The sequence below is a fragment of the Patella vulgata genome, chromosome 3, assembly GCF_932274485.2.
Source record: "Patella vulgata chromosome 3, xgPatVulg1.2, whole genome shotgun sequence".
NCBI classification, from domain to species: domain Eukaryota; kingdom Metazoa; phylum Mollusca; class Gastropoda; family Patellidae; genus Patella; species Patella vulgata.
In genome coordinates this window covers 58,507,147-58,529,234 of record NC_065881.2, presented here as the reverse complement: position 1 = coordinate 58,529,234, position 22,088 = coordinate 58,507,147, and the positions used below count along the sequence as shown (strand labels likewise).

General features: G+C 32.3%; 2 protein-coding genes across 8 annotated transcripts in view; one reads left to right on the top strand and one right to left on the bottom strand.

Annotated features, from left to right (window-relative positions):
- The window catches only part of LOC126816564 (uncharacterized), a 124,044-nt gene extending 117,992 nt beyond the window's left edge, over window positions 1–6,052 (top strand). For 4 of the 5 annotated variants that reach the window (XM_050543233.2, XM_050543235.2, XM_050543231.2 and 1 more), the window contains one exon: window positions 1,173–6,051. In XM_050543233.2, coding sequence (XP_050399190.1) covers window positions 1,173–1,828 — 656 coding nt within the window. In that variant the 3' untranslated portion in view covers window positions 1,829–6,051. Of the gene's footprint in view, window positions 1–1,172 lie in introns of all 5 variants that reach the window. The other variant, XM_050543234.2, reaches the window with a different exon arrangement.
- A 1,854-nt stretch (window positions 6,053–7,906) lies between these two features.
- LOC126816575 (uncharacterized protein F13E9.13, mitochondrial) lies at window positions 7,907–21,761 on the bottom strand. Of its 3 annotated transcripts, XM_050543252.2 has the most exons (7): window positions 21,596–21,761; window positions 19,875–19,957; window positions 19,284–19,467; window positions 17,229–17,379; window positions 12,959–13,086; window positions 12,212–12,438; window positions 7,907–11,875 (listed from the first exon to the last, which is right to left on the bottom strand). In XM_050543252.2, the coding sequence occupies exons 1-6, from the start codon at window positions 21,681–21,683 to the stop codon at window positions 12,221–12,223; spliced, it is 852 nt and encodes a 283-aa protein (XP_050399209.1). In that variant the 5' UTR covers window positions 21,684–21,761; the 3' UTR covers window positions 7,907–11,875; window positions 12,212–12,220. The 3 variants fall into 3 exon arrangements, with proteins under 3 accessions (XP_050399209.1, XP_050399208.1, XP_050399210.1); XM_050543251.2 differs by lacking the exon at window positions 7,907–11,875 and having other exon boundaries at window positions 11,953–12,438; window positions 21,596–21,760; XM_050543253.2 differs by lacking the exon at window positions 7,907–11,875 and having other exon boundaries at window positions 11,954–12,438; window positions 19,875–21,003; window positions 21,596–21,694.
- Between the last annotated feature and the right edge of the window lie 327 nt (window positions 21,762–22,088).

The following is a 22,088-nucleotide window of genomic DNA, read 5'->3' as shown; positions in this document are numbered from 1 at the left end:
GGACAAAATTGATGCGATTACATTTAGTGGAAGTCAGCTTGCATACTAAATTTAGTTTCATTTGTTTGAAATAAAATATCAAACTTGGTACTATTTTGATTTAGACAGATGGAAAGTTTACTTCATAAAGCAAATTAACTTGACACTTTTATTACAAAAATCAAAGGGGTCTAGGATTTTAAGCAAGAAAGTTAATTATTATGTATTTTGCGCTACATATATCAATATTGTTATCATTACGTAGATAGCCCCAAGTTTCTAATTTAATGGCAAAATGAGTTGTTTATCAGAAAATAAGTTACAGGTGTGGAATAGACCAGTGAACAAATAAATTCTTAATGAACTTCAAGCTACATTTCAAAGCAGTTTTATTTTAGAATAACCAGATTAAAAGCACAAGGCAACCAGATCATTCACATTTATCTCAGAAGTTAAATTTATGTATTATTTTAATGTGAGGATTGTTGTGTAATTAAGCACATCATGTACATACAAAATAATTCCAGGAATACCATAAATGGGCTAGCTTCTATGAGAGAGATAGCAGAATTCTTATTGCTAATATTTATCTAAGATGGTGATGTCAAGTCAATTGAAACCAATGTTAATTCTAAATGGCCTTAACTTAGAATAGACTGATTTTAATAATTTCTGAACAATTTTATATTGAATATAAGTTCTTTTGATTGTGTATGGTGTGAAACTCTATATTTCTAGCATGTTTGGAGCTTTTAAAATGAAATAAAAGCAAGCTAGGTCAAGGACAATATCAAGTGTTGTCATTATATAGGCTCAATCTATTTTTAATTCTTTTATCTATTGAATTTATTCACAATATTCATGTTCATGAAAAGAAATAACCTATTTATTTTAAGTGAAATCCAATAACATGTTCAATAACTGACGCAAAGAATTAAAGTAATTTAAATGAAAAAAAAATATATACACCTCACCATTTATTATCAACAAATAATTCAAAAATTCTGTGAAAATTGCTCTATAAAATTTGGTGAAAATAATTTAAGGAGACTTTGCTTCTAGTGGGTGTATTAGGAGACCTGACAAGGTATGTTTTATTCTATGTATCCTACAAATAAGGAATGTAAATGTATCTGATTTAATTCTTATTATTACACTATTATTAAATTGTTGTTTTGTTTTTTTTTTTGTAGATGACCCAGGTGAATCACAAGGTGAAGGAGAATTAGACATATGCGTAGGTGAACATGATTCGAGACCATGTGAAGCCATGTATGAAGAGATCGGTGACAGTAAAGTAGATAAATCGGGCCAGGAAGATCTTGTTCCTCGCTATACCGATATATTCAAAGAAAAAGAAAAATTAGCAGCACAACAAGATTTTATGGCAGCCTCCGATCCTTTTAATAATGCTACGGCTCCCCCGCTTACCCCTGCTACCAGGGATATAGACTATGCCAATGGCAGTAATGTAACTCAAGTAAAAGAAGTTCTAACTGATACGGCTAGAATATTGGAACAACAAAACGCAAGTGATGACATTTGCTCAGATACTGAGAAAAACTATTATAACTGTGGTGTGAAAAAAGACATTAATAGTGCTGAAGATTCTCCCTCCTTACTGAACCCGAAATCTTCTAACGACTATGATTCTATATCAAACACTTCAAATTGCTCAAATTATGAACAATTATTAGACCCTGTGCGAGATAACGTGGAGGTTCATCATTATCAACATCTGTTAAATAAAACTCCACCAGATGGTGCTGACGATACCTCACAGTTACCGGAACAGAGTTCTACATCGTTATTAGCTGTAAATGGGCGCGTGGAGGCAGCTAACTGTTGATATTTTAACGTGATCTTATAAATATATTGTTTTATTCATTTTAAACATTTCACCTTTTTAACAAGAAAAAAAAGGACTGTTTCAATTAATGTGAACTGTCAATAATGTAATCGAAGAAGTCTCATAGCAGCAAAATTTATTAGTGTTTTTTACCATCAAGAATTAATGTGAAAAAACAGATGAATGACTTTCTGCCTTGTGTATAAAATTATGTGGTATGGTTTTTAACAAATCTATAAATCATGGTTTTTTTATTTAAAAAATGTCATCAATTTTACAGAATAGAACAAGTCTACTTGTCAGAATCTTAGATAACAATAAGCCTGCCATGATGACACACACATAGTTACACTCAAAATAAAACATCACATACATCATTGGTTGTAAGAAATACATATATTGCAAGTAGACAGAAAATAGTTAGATATGTCATATATTGATTCCAGTTTATTGGTTTAAAGAGGAAAGAGTGATCAATTTTACTTGATTTGACTACATGCATTCACACAGGATGCTCGTAATAGATCATTTGTAACTTTTAGATCTATAATATATTTTCTTAATAGAGGTCTGAGAATGTTGTATTGGAAGCAAAATGAATCACCAGGGTAAAGAATCGAGTGATATTTATAGAATATGTTGCTTTGTTAAATTCTATAAAATCCAAAACCTTGAAGATTTTATTTGACAATATGACTAAGTCTTTTATGTTGAAATTTTGGGGGAAATGGAAATGGCTAATAATTTTGATGCATTTGTTGCAGGGCTCCCATTTCAGTCCTATTTTGTCAGTTTTGACTGACTGGCAGTGAAATTAACCAACTGACAGTCAATTAAGCTGCCACTAAATAGTTAATCATAATGATTAATTTGAATAAAACATTATATTATATATATTTTATATATATGTGATGCATTCCATAGAATGAATGTTGTATTAAAGAATACATTTCTTATTTTTAATTTTCAATATTAAGACTTTGTGGAGTCTTCTGGCGAATGTTTAGCCAAACTTTTTGTGACCTGCACCTTTTATGTGCGAATAATATTTTGCATTCACATTGCCAAATAAAGTTCACTGAATTGTGAATTCATCATCTGCTACAAAAATTGTCAAAATTGTTATGCTGCAGTGGTCATGTACCCTTCCACTAGAATTGCATCTATGGATTTAATGATTCAACCAGGCCAATGTGAGATTAACATTTCACAGTACCTCGCAATATAAAATTATAATCCAATTTCCTTTCACATTGGATTATATTAGTGCTATTCGATTTAGAATTACCTGGGGGTTGGGGTAGCCTTATCAAAGTGGCATTCTTACCCATGCAGGTAGATTTAAACGTGGAATGGCCTTCACAAATACACATTAATTATTTCTTCTACCAGTGATCCACCAATACACATGAATTATTCCTTCTGCCAGTAATAACCCAAAGTATTTTAATCTAAACATTTTTAGTTAACAGTGGGTGAATTGAATATTTCCTCCCACACTATTTGCCAAACTATTTGTCAGTATGAAACAAGGTATAAATTATTAAATTTTTGTATAATTATTTTTTTGACGTAATCATCTTAAATTACTATCCAAAGAATAGAATGCCATTGGGCACTTTTGTTTTGTTAAATTCAAATATTTCTGGCTCATATAAATGTAATTTTGTCTAATGCTTAACATCTATGGCAAGATATAAATGAGATATGGAATGTCACACAACTAATATCTAATTATAGTATTTGTTTCCTGTGATATAATATGCAGATAAAAATGTCAAACTATTGCTATAATTTATCAGTGCAATTGCTCTGTGATCATGTTATTTGTAAGGTAAAATGTTAGATTATATTGGGATGAATTAAAGGATATATTTTAGTGAATAAAACTGGTTAATTTGAAGCTCGGAGGTATTTGTTATTAAAGAAATGCTGTCTATGTACTGTGAAATTATAGTGATAATCACAATTTTCAAATCATTTATACAATTGAAAAATGAAGTTCTTTAAATGAATTACGTAACCCTGGTAATTAATCTACAGGGCCTCATTTTGGCATTTAGTTTCCTGTTATATCTAGGATTGATGATTTAAAGTTGGTAAATTTTTCTATCAAGGAAATATATTGAATATAGGAATAGGAATATTTCCTATCTGATTAAACGACTTCCTTCATCTTTAACCAATTTGATTTAAATAGTATCCTCCATTTTACCAATTTAATTTAACAGAATCTTTCATTCTTACCAATTTAGTTTAAACACATCTGAATATCTTACCAATACTAATCACATTTGTCATATAGTATTTATATATATATTTTTAATAAGAGATCAATAATGTTTAACTTTAGTTTGAATTGTGCTAAGTATTAGTGAATTAAACTTATTAAAGGAACACTCTTGCTGGCTTGAAAGCTCCAGAAAATAAATAATATCTCTATCTAAGTACTACATGTTTAAGTGTCCTACCTGTTGTGTAAATTATCCATTACATCCTATTTTACTTGTCCAGAGAGTTCGAAAATATTTTTAAATCGATGTTTCATTTGAAAAGGTTTACGTTAGACGTTTCAAACCATTATGTTGAATTTTTCAAAATTTTTAAATAAGGTGTGTTAAGATGAAATTTGTATCATCAATTAATTGAAATATTCTAAAATAGTACAATTTGTTGACCAGAATAAAAATTGGGACATATTATTCAGTTACAACAAGAGTGGTATTGAGCCTTTAAGAATTTTAGAGTTATTAATATTATTCTGATATATTTATTTGTGAATCTGTAAAGCATTATTTATTAATTATTTGCTGGCAGTATAACTAAAGGGAGAACAGGCTTGGATTAGAATTGCCATTTGTTCCCACTTTTTTGGTCTCCAAATAAATCACTTTAAGAATAAGTTTTATCATCATAAATTGGAATATTTCGAAAGATAACTGAATATTGAATGATATGATATCCGTCGTTTACACATCCCCATATTAGTATTAGACTTTTTATTATTAGATGGTTAAGACCAAAACTGTTGATTTTATTTAACAAAAATGCAGGATTTTAGAGGGTTGCAGAACTTGGAAGAAATGGGGTAGTTATATCGCACTAATCTGCTTTAAAATACCAAATATAATGTTATGATGAAAAATGTTTAAAGTGTACCCTTGGAGACCACAAATAAGCAGATGAAATTGGCTTCAGCGGAACCTGGAAATTTAATAGAGCTTGTAGTCCCTTCATTTGTTTGTTATTTATTAGTTATATTTAAGGGTATTGAAAATGTGTTTTAATTTATTTACTAGACAATTTAACAATTATAATTAACTCAACTATAGTTGATTTAATGGGAATTTGGAGATTTTATTTGTTATAGATTTTCATCTGGGCCAAAATGATTTTACAAATGAGCTGTGACATTTTTGTTCAATAATTGTTGAATACATCATTAGAGAAAAGCCTATAATGTAGGTATTGTTTTATTTATTTAAGTATTAGTTCTGTGTATCTGTGAACCTTTAAAAGGTCAAGTTATGTATATATATAAATTGAATTCAAAATATTTACTGCGATATTGTGCGGTATGTATTATATATATGATTATATAATATAACTGCCTTCTTGTAAATTATCTTGCTTATAAAGAGAATTAAATTATTCATCTTTTAAAACAAATCCTTATCTTTCTGCTCTACTTTGAAGTGACAAAGGTGAAATTGGATCACCAACTTCCTCACCTTTTGAGCTCTCAAACAGAACCCTGGTCACAATTACAATTATAAGGTACCATAACTGGCACAGAGCTGGGGGACTGGAGAGGGTGACCCCAGAAATGTATGTAGGGGGTAGAGTTGCTAGTTTCAATTTTGGATTTTACCTGGTGTCTCTAGTTTTGTCCCATAAAAAGGAAGTAAAACCTCATTTCTTTCTTACCAAAGAACTAGTTTGTCTAAAGTTACTCTCAGACACCTAGTGACAAAAATATAAATAGCTGTGATTAGCCCATGCATGGATTACTTTCGATATTGGTGACACTACCCCTTAGTGTAATTACTGTTGAATCTTGAAAGCCACCTGACAATGGTCTAAAATATGCACTTTAGATCACAAGGTCTGGCATTGAGTCCAGTGGATCTCAAGCTTGTATGTGACAAAGAGTAGGGTTTCCTGTCTATCCTGAGAGCTTTCCCTGGCTCCTCTTGTTATTGAAATATAATTGGATCATATGTTAGTCCCAAAATGACCTAGTTTGTGTTTCTCGCTCACTAATGTATATTATAGAATCTAATAAATGGCTGAAGTGGTGGATATCATTTAATATAAACATACTTGATGGTAAAATAAATAAAATGCTTTCATGGTTGATAATACTACTTGAAAGTTTAGTATTTTACATTGTCGGGTAAGACGTTGGGTCGCTAGCCTGGAGGTCGCGTGTTTGATCCCTGCATTGGCCGGGAAAGTTCGTCAGGATTTTCCGACCCTTTGTCAGTGGTGCAGGATAGGGCGTCTGACAAGGACATCTGTCTAGTCGTTTGGATTTGACGAAAAATTAAGGTCCCATGTACACATTGACATGCATGTAAAAGATCCCTTGGCAGTTGGAATTCGATATAAGAGTAGGCTATAGTGCCGCTGCCCGGGCAAAATTTCCCTCATAGCACACTATGTGGTGTATGCCTGTCTTCATTAGCCCAGTTGGAACAGAACAGTAGGACATTCAACCCCATTTCATTTCATTTCCTAAGTCTGTCTTACCGGTATTTATCATGCAAGTAAAATGGTAGGCATGCATAATATATACGATAAAATTTTCAACAGACTTAATTAAATCTGAAAGGAAGATGTAAAGAAGAAAAATATGTAAATAGATAATTACAACCCCAAATCAAAGATCAATACTTATAATAACATTGTTAAGTTGTTGAAAAGCCCCTAGCAGTGTTTCATTTATAAAGAAAATGATGAAGCAACATGTCAATGAATTCTCTACTGTTGTTTTAAAAGAGGTTCCATTAAACTTATAGTATACTAGTTGAAGCTTGCTTAAGAGTGTTTCACTTTCAGAAGGACAGTGAGAAAACTGGAACAAAATAGCTGTTACAGTTTCACTTGAGTCACATACACAAGGAACCAAGACTATCCAGGTAACCAGTCATACCATCATACCGGTTGTAAAGGAATTTGTATTGAGAATTGAAGTGGGTTTGGTGATAATAAAAAGTTGCAAGGATGCTGCAAGACTTACACTGAAACAGCCCCCTTACAGCAAGTGATTGGACACGGTCAAATTAAGGATTGGTCTATACAATAAAATTACTCCATTGCTTTTGTCAGGTGATTTATATCTTAATTTGATGATGAGGCCTGTTCTTTTGAATTCTTGAGGTACACATTATGCTAAATAATTGGGGGATCAACTGTATATTCAGTTCACAATAATCGCTATTTGACAATAATTTTGAACATTGGCAAAATGTTATCCTGCGCCTATCAAAGTGGGTGAAATATTAAAATCTGGTATCATCTTCCATCCTGAGCACACATTTCATAGGCTTCTTCCTAGCCTTAATATAAACAAAACATGCATTGGTAATTAGATGGGAGCCACGGTGGCTTGCTAACCAGGAGGTCCCATGTTCGATCCCCACGTTGGCCAAGAACGTTCATCAGGATTTTCCAGCATGGTTTCCCCTTGTCAGTGGTGTAGGACAGAGGGCCTGGCAAGGGTCAACATAAGTGTTTAGATGGGACGAAAAACCAAGGTCCTGTGTACGCATTGGAATTTGATATCAGAGTAGGTCGAAGCATTGCTGTCCGGGCAAAATTTCCTTCATATGCCCGTCTTCATTAGCCAAGTCGGTACAGAACAGTAGGGCATTAAGACCCCATTTCATTTAATTTTGTAATCACATAACTTTAGCTGTTCTGAAATTGGAAAAATTAACAGAATTTTTAAGTCTAGTGGGTAACAACTTTAAATTTTAGCCTCTATACGATCCACAAACCATGGTGAACAATGGACTTACAGGTATGACGACAGTATGTAGGTGTATATACCACATTAAAAATCCTTAAATTTTATGTAAGCTTTATTATGAGATTACAAGAAAAATAATGTGTAACAAATAAAAATCAATCTTTAATAAACCATTAGGTAAATAGCATTATAACTTTTCAATGCTGTGCTAAAATATCAGGATAATTGTAATATCTCAACATATATCATACAGTCAATAAATCAATGGCAATTATGAGATATAATGTATTATTTATTTGAAGAAAGGGTGGTAATTTGTCTACTATTCTGTAACACAACTTCCTAATCCTGGTAATGAATGCAAGTCTAAAATAGAATAAGAAGACTTAAATATACAAATTATGAATGAGTAATAAATGGTTACATAGGGCATGTTGTGTAGTAATTTCTGAATTTTTACTGACTAGATATATTATCAATATAAATCAATACAAATAAATATCTGAATACAGTACTTCATAGAAAAAAGTTTACTATTTTATAAAGATATATATATATATATATATAATGTTGCCTTAAGGTATATCATGTCAAGTAATGCAACCTGAAAAATTATGGTATTTCTTATGATCTATAAATATAAAATTATAGACAGACAATTCAACTATTGCTTAATGACTGCACTTGCAATGGCACTGATTTTTAGAATTGAAACTGAATTAGCTTGCAAAATATATAATTACAAGGAAATATATCTTTAATGGCCAGGTTTTGGGTCAAGAAAATGCAGTCAGAATTATGACTTGAATATTCCAATACAGTCACAAATACACTGCAGTTATATAAATGTGTAGGTTCCCATTTTTTCTTAATAGAAACTTCTATCAATCATTATACATGTCACACAAACTATCAAATGATCTTAAGGAAACTAGTTCTAGACACTTATGTTTTGTAACATATGTCCACAAGTTAGAAAAGAATAATTGATTATATTATACAGTTAATAAAATATGATTGTTAAATAAACACAGGTATAAATTATTTATTGACAAGGGCATCCAGTGGATGTATAATAATTATTGAATATGAAATTTCTGGCTGTATTTCAATATTGGTTGATTTAATACATGCCTGATAACAGCTGGCACCTATTAACAATGACTATATTTACATTTCTTTTGTTATTTTTGTGAATACTTATAAACCATAACATCCTGCTTTATAAAGGAAAATAAATGTTCACATTCTTATATGAATAAATTGAATACAATAATGATTTTATCAAATTGAATAAAAAATATTTAAAACAATACAGGATTTATGACACTTGTAGAAAATAATGGAACCAATAACTATGAAATCTTAAAATCACTTAACTTCTGCAATCATTCATTATTAGCTCTTTACTAAATGAATGTACTGAAGGTTGTCAGTCACACTGTTCCTATAAAACCCAATGTAAAATTACAATATAAATAGTTGAGTTGGATAATAATTAACATTAGGTAGAATTACTTATAAAAAATATTATGATGGGAAAAGCAGTGTTTCCCAAATAATAACTGTCAATGTTCTTGTATGTGTAGGTCAACCAGTATTCGAGTGGCCCCCAGTTTTTTGCCCCATTCAAATGACTAGATACTCTGGCAGGCACTCTATCCAGAAAACTATGCTGGAAAATCACAAGAAACTGTCTTGGCCAACACTGAGATCGAACCCGGGATCTGTGAGCCAGTGCTATACTCAATGAGCCACTGGGGCCTTAATCAGCAATTATGGATATGTTCAGAATTATCTAAATGTTTTAAATATGAACAAATTAATATCCACCTGTGATTGCCATCATTTTAATTTATAAGAGCATCGGAAATAAGGACTCACTTTAATTAACATATGCCTGACACAGGATGTATCTCACAAATCTCCAAGTTTAATTATAAAAAGTTTTATCAACCTTTGTATCTAGATATAGGAAATTTTACTGACAACTTGAAGATGATAAATCACAGATCGTGAATAAGCACTTGCTGAATATAAACATATCTTTTATCGCTCGACTTGAACTCAATTCTCATGAATTTATATAAAGATTTTAATTAACTTTCAGAAAAATATTCAAAAAAATATTCAATGGCATCTGATGAAATAAAACATCTAACTAATTTTTATTTTTTGTTCAAGAAAAAACCCTTGACTCTAATGCATCATCTGAAGATAATTGATTTTAAAAAGAAAAACGTGATGCACCCAGATGTAGATATACTGGTACAAATTTATCCGTAACACAACAAGAGAAAAAATGTTATATAACTTAGAAACAAATGACATGATTAATTCATCTTTCCTCATTTCAATCTGTGAAAAGTCAGAAAGATATAGTCTAATCTTTACTTAAAATCGTAAAAAAGTCAGTCCAAGATTGACAGATGGGTGATAATTAGTAAAAAGATAGTTAACATCAACACAGCAGCCTGAAATCTAAACTACCTAAAGAACATTTTTTGCTAGGTAAAACTGAAATAAAAAATAATAACAATGTTTGGTATAAAATAGACTTTACCAAACTGTAAAAAGCTGGACTGATCAAGTAACAAAAAAACCTTATTATAAAATGTGTAAACAGCACTAGTTCATGAAGATAACATGATAAATATAAAAATGGTCTCGGCTGTTTTGAAATAAAAAAAAAACTACAAACTTGGGTGTAGGTAACTATTTAGACTGTATAAAGTCCTTTCATATATTTGTACTTTGTTTTATTTCCGTTCCTTTATCAGTCCTCTATTATCTAAGGCCTGTATCTTTTTCCCATGTGTTGGATTTACCAGAGATCTGGTTGAAAGTATGCCACCTGCTGATTTGTATTACATGTACTTACAGAATCAAACCCTGCACTGGTATTGCAAGTTGTTGCTAAGGAAATGAAATGAAATGGGGTTTAATGTCCTGTTCTGCTCCAACTGGGCTAATGAAGACAGCATATGCCATACAGTATATGCTGAAGGAAATTTTTCCCCGGGCAGCGGCACTATGGCCTACTCTTATATCGAATTCCAACTGCCAAGTGATCTTTTACATACACCCCAATGCATACACAAAACCTCAGTTTTTTGTCCCATACGAATGACTAGACAGCTGTCCTTGTCAGGCCCTTCTTCCTGCACAAGGCAAAACCACGCCTGAGAATCCTGATGAACTTTCTCTGCCAATGCAGGGATCGAACACACATCCTCCAGACTAGGAGCCAGCGTCTTACTCACTTAACCACTGTGGCTCTCTTGTTGCTAAGGAAAAATAGTCTATGAATGTCAATCTTGTCAATATGTAGTGTAACAAACTTTATCAACTGTCAGTTATCTAAGTAAATATGCATGGAATCAGTTCTCCTTCAAGACGATTCTTTACTTTACCCCTTTAACCCCAAACCGCATTGTTGCAGGAGAATGATTAAAATATGACAAGTTATTGTGCTGGTGAAAGTTAAAGAATATTTTTAGTGGATGTTTATATATGGACACATATTCAGCTTCTATTGCCATATAATACCAACAAAAGATGACTAACTACTCTTGTGAAGCTAATGATAACTGGAACAATTACAGGCCAATCTTCATGAAGTAATCCAGTTATTCATCAATTATGTATTATGTTTCTTTCAAGAGAGATACTGAATGTAAATAAATGAGTCAAAGCTACTAAATCTTACATGTTGAAAAGTGATTAAATATCAGTTTTGTACAGTTAGTTATGACAATATCCTGTAAAAACAAAGCAAAGGGTGGTAAACTGGTAATGCTGAAAAATATCTTATTGGTAATAATGACAAAGTCAGATAAAAGTCATTAATGATAATAAAACTTATGTTTTGTTTTTAGAAAAGATATAAATGTAATATGAAACATACAACAAAACATATAAATTAATTAAGATACTCAACATTAATAACTTATGAACTGGATATTTTTTTGCCATTAAATTTTTGACAACCATTATAAATGACATCCTTGAATGTTTATAAATTTGAAAATAATTTAATACTGTATACAACAATACTGGAATTGATATCCATTCTAGAATAAGACAAAATATACATCACTGATTAAACAAATATTCAGTCAGATGTATAAAAAAAAAACATTTAGGAGTTTCTATCCAAATATAGTTTTACAATTACTGTAATTCATAATAATATACACTTTTAAAAATTACTTTATAATGAAAAGTGTAAAAGATAGCTTACAGAGAACATACAAAAACATCATTTCTTTCTTGGTTTAAATAATATTTTATTTCGAATACGACATGAGTATATACAATACTGATACAATGGATTTGAAAACAAGCCAAAGTTTACCATTTATAAATGCATCTCATTTCATACTTTTAGATTATATCTCTATATCTACCCCTGAATATTACATTATATAAGTTGCCTTTATAGGATTAGTTCTTATTGCTGTAACTTTCTCCATAAATCGTTTCAATTTATCAGCATCAATATCATTGGTCCATTTACCATCTCGTTTGAAATAGGAACCAATTATAAGACCTTGTGCTGCTTTAAAAGAATCTAAATTCTCCATAGTAACACCTGATCCAATCAACACAGGAACATGAACAGAATCCAAAACACCTAGAAATTTTAATTTGCTAATAGTTATATTTCATATTTATTTTTGCTAATAATTTGAAGGAATATATGCCTACTCAAAGCTGTGTATGCTACATGACATATTGGATGGACCTAAGGTCTATATGTATTAACAGTTGTGTGAATGGGTTGTTTATAGAGGGTGTGTGTGAATTAATTAATATAAGGGAGGTAACCACAGTCATCGTATAATTCAGGAACAACACCACATTTCATTCCCCTTGGGTTTTTAATGTAAATGGACATTAAGCCTTTTTTGTTACATTCTGTGGATAATAATTTTTTTTTTACCCTCAAAAAGTCAAATATGTCATTATAATTATTTGATAAAAAAATCTTGAAGGTTTTGACCACATATATTTTGTTATAAATGACTACAAAGTGTGCTTTCTATTCATGGAATGAATTTTGATTGTGTGCTTTCTAATCAAGGTTCTTATTTTTAATCAAATAATTAAAATCCATAAAAGTAAAAAAAAAGTCTACAAGAAAATGAACATACTTTTAACTTGTTTAACACTAGCAGGTTGACCAGTAGATGTACCAGTTATAATTACACCATTACTTAAAAATAACTCAGCAGCTTTAGCAGTCTCTATTATATTAACATCTTCGGTTATAGCATGAGCACTGTAATTATAACAACAGTTTAAATGAGCATAAAATCAATGTCATAAATTTTTATCATGTAATCTGTGTGAAGGATACCATGATCAGTACAATATTACTGCACTGTTACACCCAACAGTATACAGACACAGAACATACAACTAAATGGTAATAGGTGAGTGGCAACACCATTCAGACCAAGGATGGGATTTTGCCTGTATATTCCGGACATGTCCGACGCTATTTTCCAAATGTCCTAAATTGTCCGACTAGATGCCCAATCGGACAAGACATGATGAATAATATTCAAAATTCCAAAATTAATATAGTGTACTGAGTGTATAACTACCACTCAACCCGATTATCGTTGATAATAGGTTGGTTTGATTAGGTAATTAAGTGATCAATGTATTTATCGTGTTATACCTCCTATACACCTACCTTGGTTAACTACTTAATCTGCCATGATTGACTGACTCAATGCTTTGTCGGAAAATTCATCAATCTTCCCCTTCATCAATCCAATAAGAGTGATTATCATTTTAATCTACATGTTTACCTTGGGATTTCTCCATGGTCGGACATTTTAATCGCATTGATGTGAGCCGACAATATGTATAAACTAGTCATAGATGTCACATATTGACATAATTTCAGACTGACATAAAACAATATATCAGAATAAACTGAATCTAGACAAGTGGTATCAAGTACTCCAAAAGAGGACACACTCCCTGCCATGTGCATAGCACCCATCTGATATTGTATCAATGAATCCAACACAAGTCAAGGACCTTGAAACACAAGGTAAAACAAAATTCAAAATACACAGTTACATAATTGTATAAATGGATATGATACCAGTGCAGTAAAAGATTCTTGCAAAGCGATTCATTTTAAATTGTTTAAGCGGCATTTAGTAACTGGATGAGAATAACACAATTATATGGAATACATATAAATATATATTTTCATTGTACCATGATTGTCATTCTTTGCTTGATAAAGACGGGAGAACCCTTGTCGAAACATTGCTGAAAAAAACCCTACAAGTAACTTGTATTCCATATAATTGTGTCATGTGCTATTCATTTTATGCAACCAAAATCATATACTTAAATATAATGATCTGTGCATATGGTCTGTAACATATATTTACTAGCCTTGACTCAGATAGGTAAACTGCACTGATTGCATTGACAATGATGTTATATGATTTTCAATGATGTCATGGGAAGCCAGACAAGTTCATTACAGAAACACAGCTCCCAATGATATTTAGCACCAATGGGCACATCCATATGTTAAGGCCCCCACCCAACAATATGGAGTATTTTTTTTTTCTTTTTCATATTAAGGAAGTTAAATTGAATAAATAAGTGAATCATTTACAGCCACTGATTTTTGTTAAGAAAATCTCAGGAACAAACATTTTTTGGTGGAGATTAAAACTGATGAAACAAGACTCAGTCAGCAGCTATCGTGTGCAACAAACATGTTATAAGGGAGATAACTACATTTTAAACCAGTGGTTACCAGGCAAGATACGCCCACATTTTGCAAGAGATGGATAGAGAATAAGCTAAAAACAAAATCGATTTTTCGTACAATCAGGGGCCATAATCCAGAAAGTTATGGTCTGAAATACACGAATATCAAAGGGACTGAGATCTTTGGGATATAAAGATATATTCTAAGTTACATCAAAATCGAATAAAAATTGTGATGTCTTAAGGGTCCACGACCTTTGTATTACATACTTCTACACAATTTGCGTACAAAGAGCAGCCATTTTGTCGGGAAGTTTCGTTTTGATTTTCCTAAAATTCGATTCCAACCTTCATTATTGTGGAATTGTGATATATTTAAATGTTTTTTAAAATCGGATGAAAAATTGTGACCTCTAGAGAATCCACAAACTAAAAACACGATTTATCTTAAAATCAGGGGCCAAAATCCAGGAAGTTACAAGTCTAATATGTGCATATAGCGACAGGAACCGAGATCTTTGTACATAAACAAATATTTTAAGCTTCATCAAAATCTTGTTAGTCCACAACCTTGGTACGACATACTTTTACACTAATTGGGTACAAGGAGCCGCCATTTTGTCAGGCAGTTTTGGTCTGATTTTCACGAATTGGAACTTAACCATCATTAGGGTGTGATGGTGATAAATTTAAATGTTTTTTAAAATTGGATAAAAATTTTGAACTCTAGAGTGTCCACAAGCTAAAAATGTGTTTTTTTGTACAATCAGGTGCTATAAAGTATAATCTAGAAGTTACAGTCCGAAATGCGCAAATATCAAAAGGAACCACAATCTTTGGATTTCAAGTTTCATCAAAATCGGATAAAAATTGTGTCCACAACTTTGGTATTACATACTTTTACACTATTTGCGTACAAGGAGCTGCCATTTTGTCCAATAGTTTCGATTAGATTTTTTTGAAATTCAAACTCAACCTTCATTGATGTTTAACAGTGATATATTTAAACGTTTTTTAAAATTGAATACAAATTGTGACTTCTATCGGGTCCACAATCTAAAAATGCGATTTTCCAAACAATCGGGGGCCATAATCCAGGAAGTTACGTTCGGATATGCGAGATTATCGTAAGGAACCATTAAAATCGGATCAAAATTGTGACCCTCTAGAGGGGCCACAACACTATTTGCGTAAGTGGGGAGGCAGTTTTGGTCCGATTTGCAGGAAATTTGCTCCGGTGAAATTTTTTAAAATTGTATACAAATTGTGACTTCTATCAGGTCCACAATCTGAAAATGCGATTTTCCAAACAATCCGGGGCCATAATCCAGGAAGTTACGTTCGGATATGCGAGATTATCGAAAGGAACCATCAAAATCGGATCAAGATTGTGACCCTCTAGAGAGTCCACAACACTATTTGCGTACGTGGGAAGGCATTTTTGGTCTGATTTTCACGAAATTTGCTCCACCAATATTACAGTGTAACAGTGATATATTCTAACGTGTTATTTTTTTTTAAATCGAATAATAATTGTGACCTCTAGAGGGACCACAAGCTAAAAACACAATTTTTCGTACAATCAAGGGCCATAATTCAGGAAGCTACAATCTGAATATCGACTGGAATATCGACTGGAACCAAGATCTTTGGGTTATAAACATGTATTTCAAGTTTCTCAAAATAGGGTCGATATTGTGACCTCTAGAGTGTCCACAAGCTAAAAGCATGATTTTTCGTACAATCAGGGGGCATAATCCATGAAGTTATGGTCCGATACATGCCGGTATCGAAAGGAACAGAGATCTTAGGGAGATAGGCCTGTATACTATCCACAAACAAATTGTGGACGGACGTTCAGACGGACAGGGGCAACGGTATAAAACTCATAACTGATTTGCAGGCCTTATTATACCCAGTAGAATTCTCTAATCTCGATATCAATAATAGATAGTAGAAACTAATTAAACTCAGAAGCAATCTTATATCTATAATTAATCATTGTGTATTGATTGAAATACAACAAAGAATAAGACAGGAACTGCTATTTTCATGTGCAGACTTACAAATCAAAATACTGTGAGTGCTTGAAGTCACATTTTATGTTTCAAACTGAATCTCCATTCATTTCATTTCAATAGATCATAAAGCAGGAGATATAACATGTAAAGCAACTAAAGTGGTAGGCAGGTAGCTTACTTTAGTCTCGCCCTTAAAAACCTATATCCTTGCCCTTTACAACTATCTGAAGCTCTGTGATCACTTTTTTTATGAATACAAAACTTTAAAGTTTTCATATGGGGGCAGTCCTCAAATTATATGCTACACAAGTGCCTAGATGACCATATGTCTATACAAGCTTCTTGAAAATTTTATAGTGATTGTCATGATTTTTTGGTCATTAATGAACAACGATTGTCTTAAAATGACTAAGTAACCCTGTTGAACCATTTTAGTAATCAATTCTGAACATATTGTTTGATGTGCAAGCTTATTAACAGATGCCCTACAAAAACAATTGCAGAGATTAATTTTTCAAGTAAGGAAACACACCTCAAAAGTACTTTTCATTTATGCCAATACATTCCCTTTGCCCCTCAAAAAATCCTGCATATGCTCTAACTATCCTCAGGAATAACACTTTAAAAATTAATAAAGATATGTATTACCAACCTATGTTTTTTTTTAATATCTGTAAATACCATGACATTTTCAGCACCAATTTGTTTTCTATATCGAAGTAATTCACCAGCACAAGCATTCATTAAACCTTCATCAGCGACATGTGAAAACACAAAACCTTCTGCACGGATAAACTGCAAATCTACAACAAAACCATACACATAGATATAATGGAAAGCAGTTGGGACAATTCAATCAGAAAAAAGACAAAATTGAACAATGAAAGCAATGTGATATCAACGATACCAAATTAATTGACAGCTAACAGTCAACCAATATTCTTGATACACCACCTTCTTAAATTTGCCCCCCACCCCTAATTATTTTTCAGGACTACATGAATTAACCTCCAAGATAACTCTCATATAACAAGTTTGTTTGGGTTTAGAAGTCAGGGTTCTGTCTTACCCAGCATCTTAACACGATAAAAACAGCTACTTGAAGAATCGAAGTTGCAAAGTCTATAAAACAATATCCATTGATTCTTTATCATATAAAATAAGCCTTTTGAGTCTTTAAAATCTCATAAATAATTAATACTTCAAAACAGAAGTTTTTTTCAAATAGTGTGTTTATTATGATTATGAAAAATAACCTGCTTGGGTGAACTTCTCCTTTAAGCTTGTCAAATATGTAATCATAATTTAACATCGACACCTATTATATCCCTTAATTAAAGCCTTTTTATCAACTGTTGGGTCACGATTCAGCAGTTTCAACAATGACATAAGTAAGCCAGCATGTTGTGTGATTTGTACTGTGTATTATTGATTGATAAAAAGAGTTTTTACTAGAAATTAATACTGTGTTTTTATCTGAAAATCAACCCATCTGCTCCACTTAACAACACGAATACAAGTTTTTTCAAACTGATCTGATGATCTGACGGTAATTAATTGTTGAAAATTAATGTTTCTATGTCTAGCGAACTTCTAAATTGTGTATAAATTTCAAGTCGATCAGATCATAACATTAGTCTTTAGAGTGTCTGTTGAGGATTAATAAACCTATTCATCCTTTGAACATGAACATAAATTTCAAGACAATCAGGCAATAACTTAGCCTCTAGATTCTAGAACATCTACCAGAACTGTGGACAACTCATCGAAGTGGTGACAACAATATTTGATCACATTTCAATGTTAGCATATAAAAATTGTAAACCTACACAGATATGAAAGAGGGGGGAATAATGCTGGGAAAGGAAATCTTAGGAAAGTCTTTAGTGTTGTACAAACAGAAATAAATGTGGATAGTTTCATATTAGCAGATTCAGTAGTGATATGGTTTATAATCAATTTGATGTAGGTCTACCATAGATACAGGTGTAGCTTTATAGCACTTTTCTAATGGTCTGTTATGTCATTATCGTTATAACAGACATATTTATAGTGTGATACTAATTCCCACATTGTCATTGGGAATAAAACATTTAGTGCAAAACAACAATGATTGAACGAAGTTATCTCCCTTGATGCTCCATCACAAGCAATATTTACTGCACATATCTAACCATCCTCAGCCTCCCCAGTGATATTGTTCCGTTCTACTCTACTAGCCCCTAGGTCTATTCACGGGGGAGACACATGGTCAAGTTATCTGCCCTTGATTGTTTTGCTATTTTTATCGACCTATCAATATGCTTTATTGTAGTGAACATAAACAATGACGCTAGGACTGGTATGTAAAACTGTTGGTAAAAAGAATCAAACTACGTGCCAATGGAATCATCAAGAGCAGATAATTTGAATTTGTGAAAAACCTGTGACTGGACCCTGGGCTTCGTGGAGTAGAACGGAACGCTGCCACTGGAAATACCCAGGATGATATCTAACATTTAATTTTCTTAATCTATATCGTAGCCATTTGACACAATCAAAATATAACAAGTAAGTAGCTGTGCATGCTTACTTTTTAAGGACGTTTCCCTTTACAATTGCCAATGTTGTTTAATTTTTCTGTTAGAGATTTAGCTAAAACATCAGTTCGACTTATTGTGTATTATATATACCACTGGTATACATATATTAAAAAAATGATATTTACTTGCAGCATTAGCAATAGCCATAGCATGTTTATTAGCTCCAGCAAGAACTTGAACTCCAACAGGACCTGGTTGAAATACTCTTTTGACTTCTGAACATATAATAGCCATAGTAGCTGTTATTTCTGGACCAACTTGAGTGTGTAAATATGGTAGATCATGCATATTCTCAACCATAACACCATCCTGATAAAACATAGTTGAAATCATAAATACTGGAAACTGCACATATTAAGGGTTGGGGTGTTGGGGGGGGGGGGGGTAACAAATTATTGTTACAACTAATCCTTTATGTTAAATGAAATCTTTGATATATTTTAGGGATAGTATCACAGATCAGTGAAAATATATTCTAGATTCAATATTATTTGATTATATCATTAAACCAAGCATGTTCATATTATATCAATATGGTGTAACAAATCCAGATTCAATATAATTTACAGCATTATATTCATGGTTCTGAAAAATTTCTGTTTATTTTTTAATTAGATTTAATTGCAAAGAGCATCTACTCCCTTCATTGATACTTTAAGAAAAGAGAAAAAAAAAACACCTTTAACAATCTCGACATTTTATTGTTATATACTTACTACCCCAGCCTCTTTATATATTCTAGCTTCATTACATGCAATATCAATAATTTCTTTAACACCATGATTATTTAATGGGGTTCCTGCAAAATAAAGTAATACTGACATATTACAATAACAAAAATAAACTCTGTCTAAATATCTCCAGCTTTTTATTTTATGGAAATAAATTCATCAATTATTCAAAATTAATTGCTTGCTGTCAGATTTACTCAACAAGACTTGGGGCTTTGGCCATGGCATTGTGATTGATCCCAGTCTGCTGTCCCTGAGTATCTCACACAACAATAAAATTAATAAATGGTTTATTCTAACAATATCTTGCCTTTGATTTTATAAAACAAAACGATTTTGTTGTTGATGTTTCATGATAAAAACAATCCTGAACATGGCCTTCTCTAAAAAAGTTATAACCATCTAATGATTTGTAGGCCTTTATGCTCTCGTGTGTAAACACACTTGGTGTTTCTATTAGATATTTTGTAATATTGATCCACGTAATATTAGGTAGATTTTTTATGTCATCGCGCCACCCATCAACAAGAGTATAAGGGTCGTCAAGCTTCGTTCCGTTTTTTAATGTTAATTTATAGTCGTATTGTTTTTTATCGTTTGTTGTTGTTAGTTAGTTGTATTTTAAGTCCGCTTCCACCGAGGTGATATCGCAGACAATAACATGTTATGTATACAAGGTGCAATAATTTACAATGTGATTAGTGAAAAAGAGGATAATTAGGTTTTTATATATATGTACAGAAGACAATAGATAACAGCAAGAGACATGAGATAGCAGGTGCAATGAAAAAAAAGGTGCAAGTGGACGTTTACAAAACAGACGAATTTGTAACAAAACAGACATGAATGTGGACGAACATTTGGACAGAGACAAACATTTAGACATAGTATGTACATATATATATATATATTTAGGTCATTTTTGTCGGTCTGGTCGATTTGTCCGGTTGAATGGCAGGGTGGTGCAACTCTTCCTTGGGGCTTGTTGGTGAGTGTAAGGCCTGGACCATTCTTCCTTCCATTTGGTTTTGTTGTGCGGTATGGTGGTTGATTTCATCATTATTTCTGTTGTTCATTCCTTTGTTGTTGGTTCTCTGAAGGAAGAATCCAGCGCCTGAAAAGAGAAAGCTAGAGAAAAAAGAGTAGCTGGTCTTGTGATGGTTTTGTTTTTATTTCGTCTAGTAAGGCTTCGGGGGGGGGGGGGCTGGGGTTGGAGGAAGAAAAAAAAAAAAAAAAAAAAATGCATTTATGGCAAGTTAGTATGATATACATTCAATCAAAATGTATTAGGAGTTAATAAATACAATAATACATCATATATGATGGCTTAATATGATCTACAATCAATACTTATTTAGTCAAATAAATAAAAGTGTAAAGAATATTTCAGGGTGTGTAGCGTTTCCCTCTTCTGGGGACATTTTTGCGCTATCACCCTGATTTATTAATTAATAGTTTTATTTGTGGTGTAGGACAGGTGGCGATTCCCTCTAGGGGACGTGTTTTTTATCGTTGTCGGTTAGACCTTTATAGTATTCAGACATTGTAAATATTGCGCGATATTGCCTGCCTGTATGCGTGCGCCACCCGCCGTGACGTAGATGTGAAAGGGGTCTATAGTCTTCGTGATGATTTGTAACACATGGTGTCATGCAATAAGGTGAAATGAAGATATTTTACAGACAGATGTTACAAAATAAATATACCTGGTAATGCTTTCAGGTGTATCATTCCAATAACTGCAGCAGATTTGTGCTTAAACGTGTGAATAAACCTTTCCATGGAAGTCGCCATGATTGTTGTTGATGTTGACAATATTATAGATTCGATCAACAAGTCTTAGTATTTCCTATTTAATACAATTGAGAGGAGAAATGACAAAACTCGAGACTTAAGGGGGCGGTGTCAATTTTAACAAATGAGAAAATGACTTGTACTGAGCATGCGTATAATCTGTTAATAGTAAGAGCACATGGATTGAATGAATGGAGTGTGTTTACAATCGTGTTTTATAAAAATCCGTAAAACTGCAGGCAAATTGGAACTTCCGATCAATGAAAAGTTGTAGTTCGTTTCATAAGGATTATTTTGAGGTGCCACATCATGTGTTTAGTGCAAAAATAACGTTTTAAAAACATTATTCTTTAACCCTTGACTTGATTTGCTTTTGTTAAAAATCTGATTTACCTACAGATCTAT

Bases quoted from the DNA above. Each gene is read 5' to 3' on its own strand.
- LOC126816575 (XM_050543252.2), bottom strand. From the start codon at position 21,683: ATGGCGACTTCCATGGAAAGGTTTATTCACACGTTTAAGCACAAATCT. The intron at 17,380-19,283 runs GTAAATATCATT...GTTTTGTTGTAG, and splicing joins GGCTATTGCTAATGCTGCAA to ATTTGCAGTTTATCCGTGCA. The intron at 12,439-12,958 runs GTATGTTCATTT...TAAAATTTCTAG, and splicing joins TAGTGTTAAACAAGTTAAAA to GTGTTTTGGATTCTGTTCAT.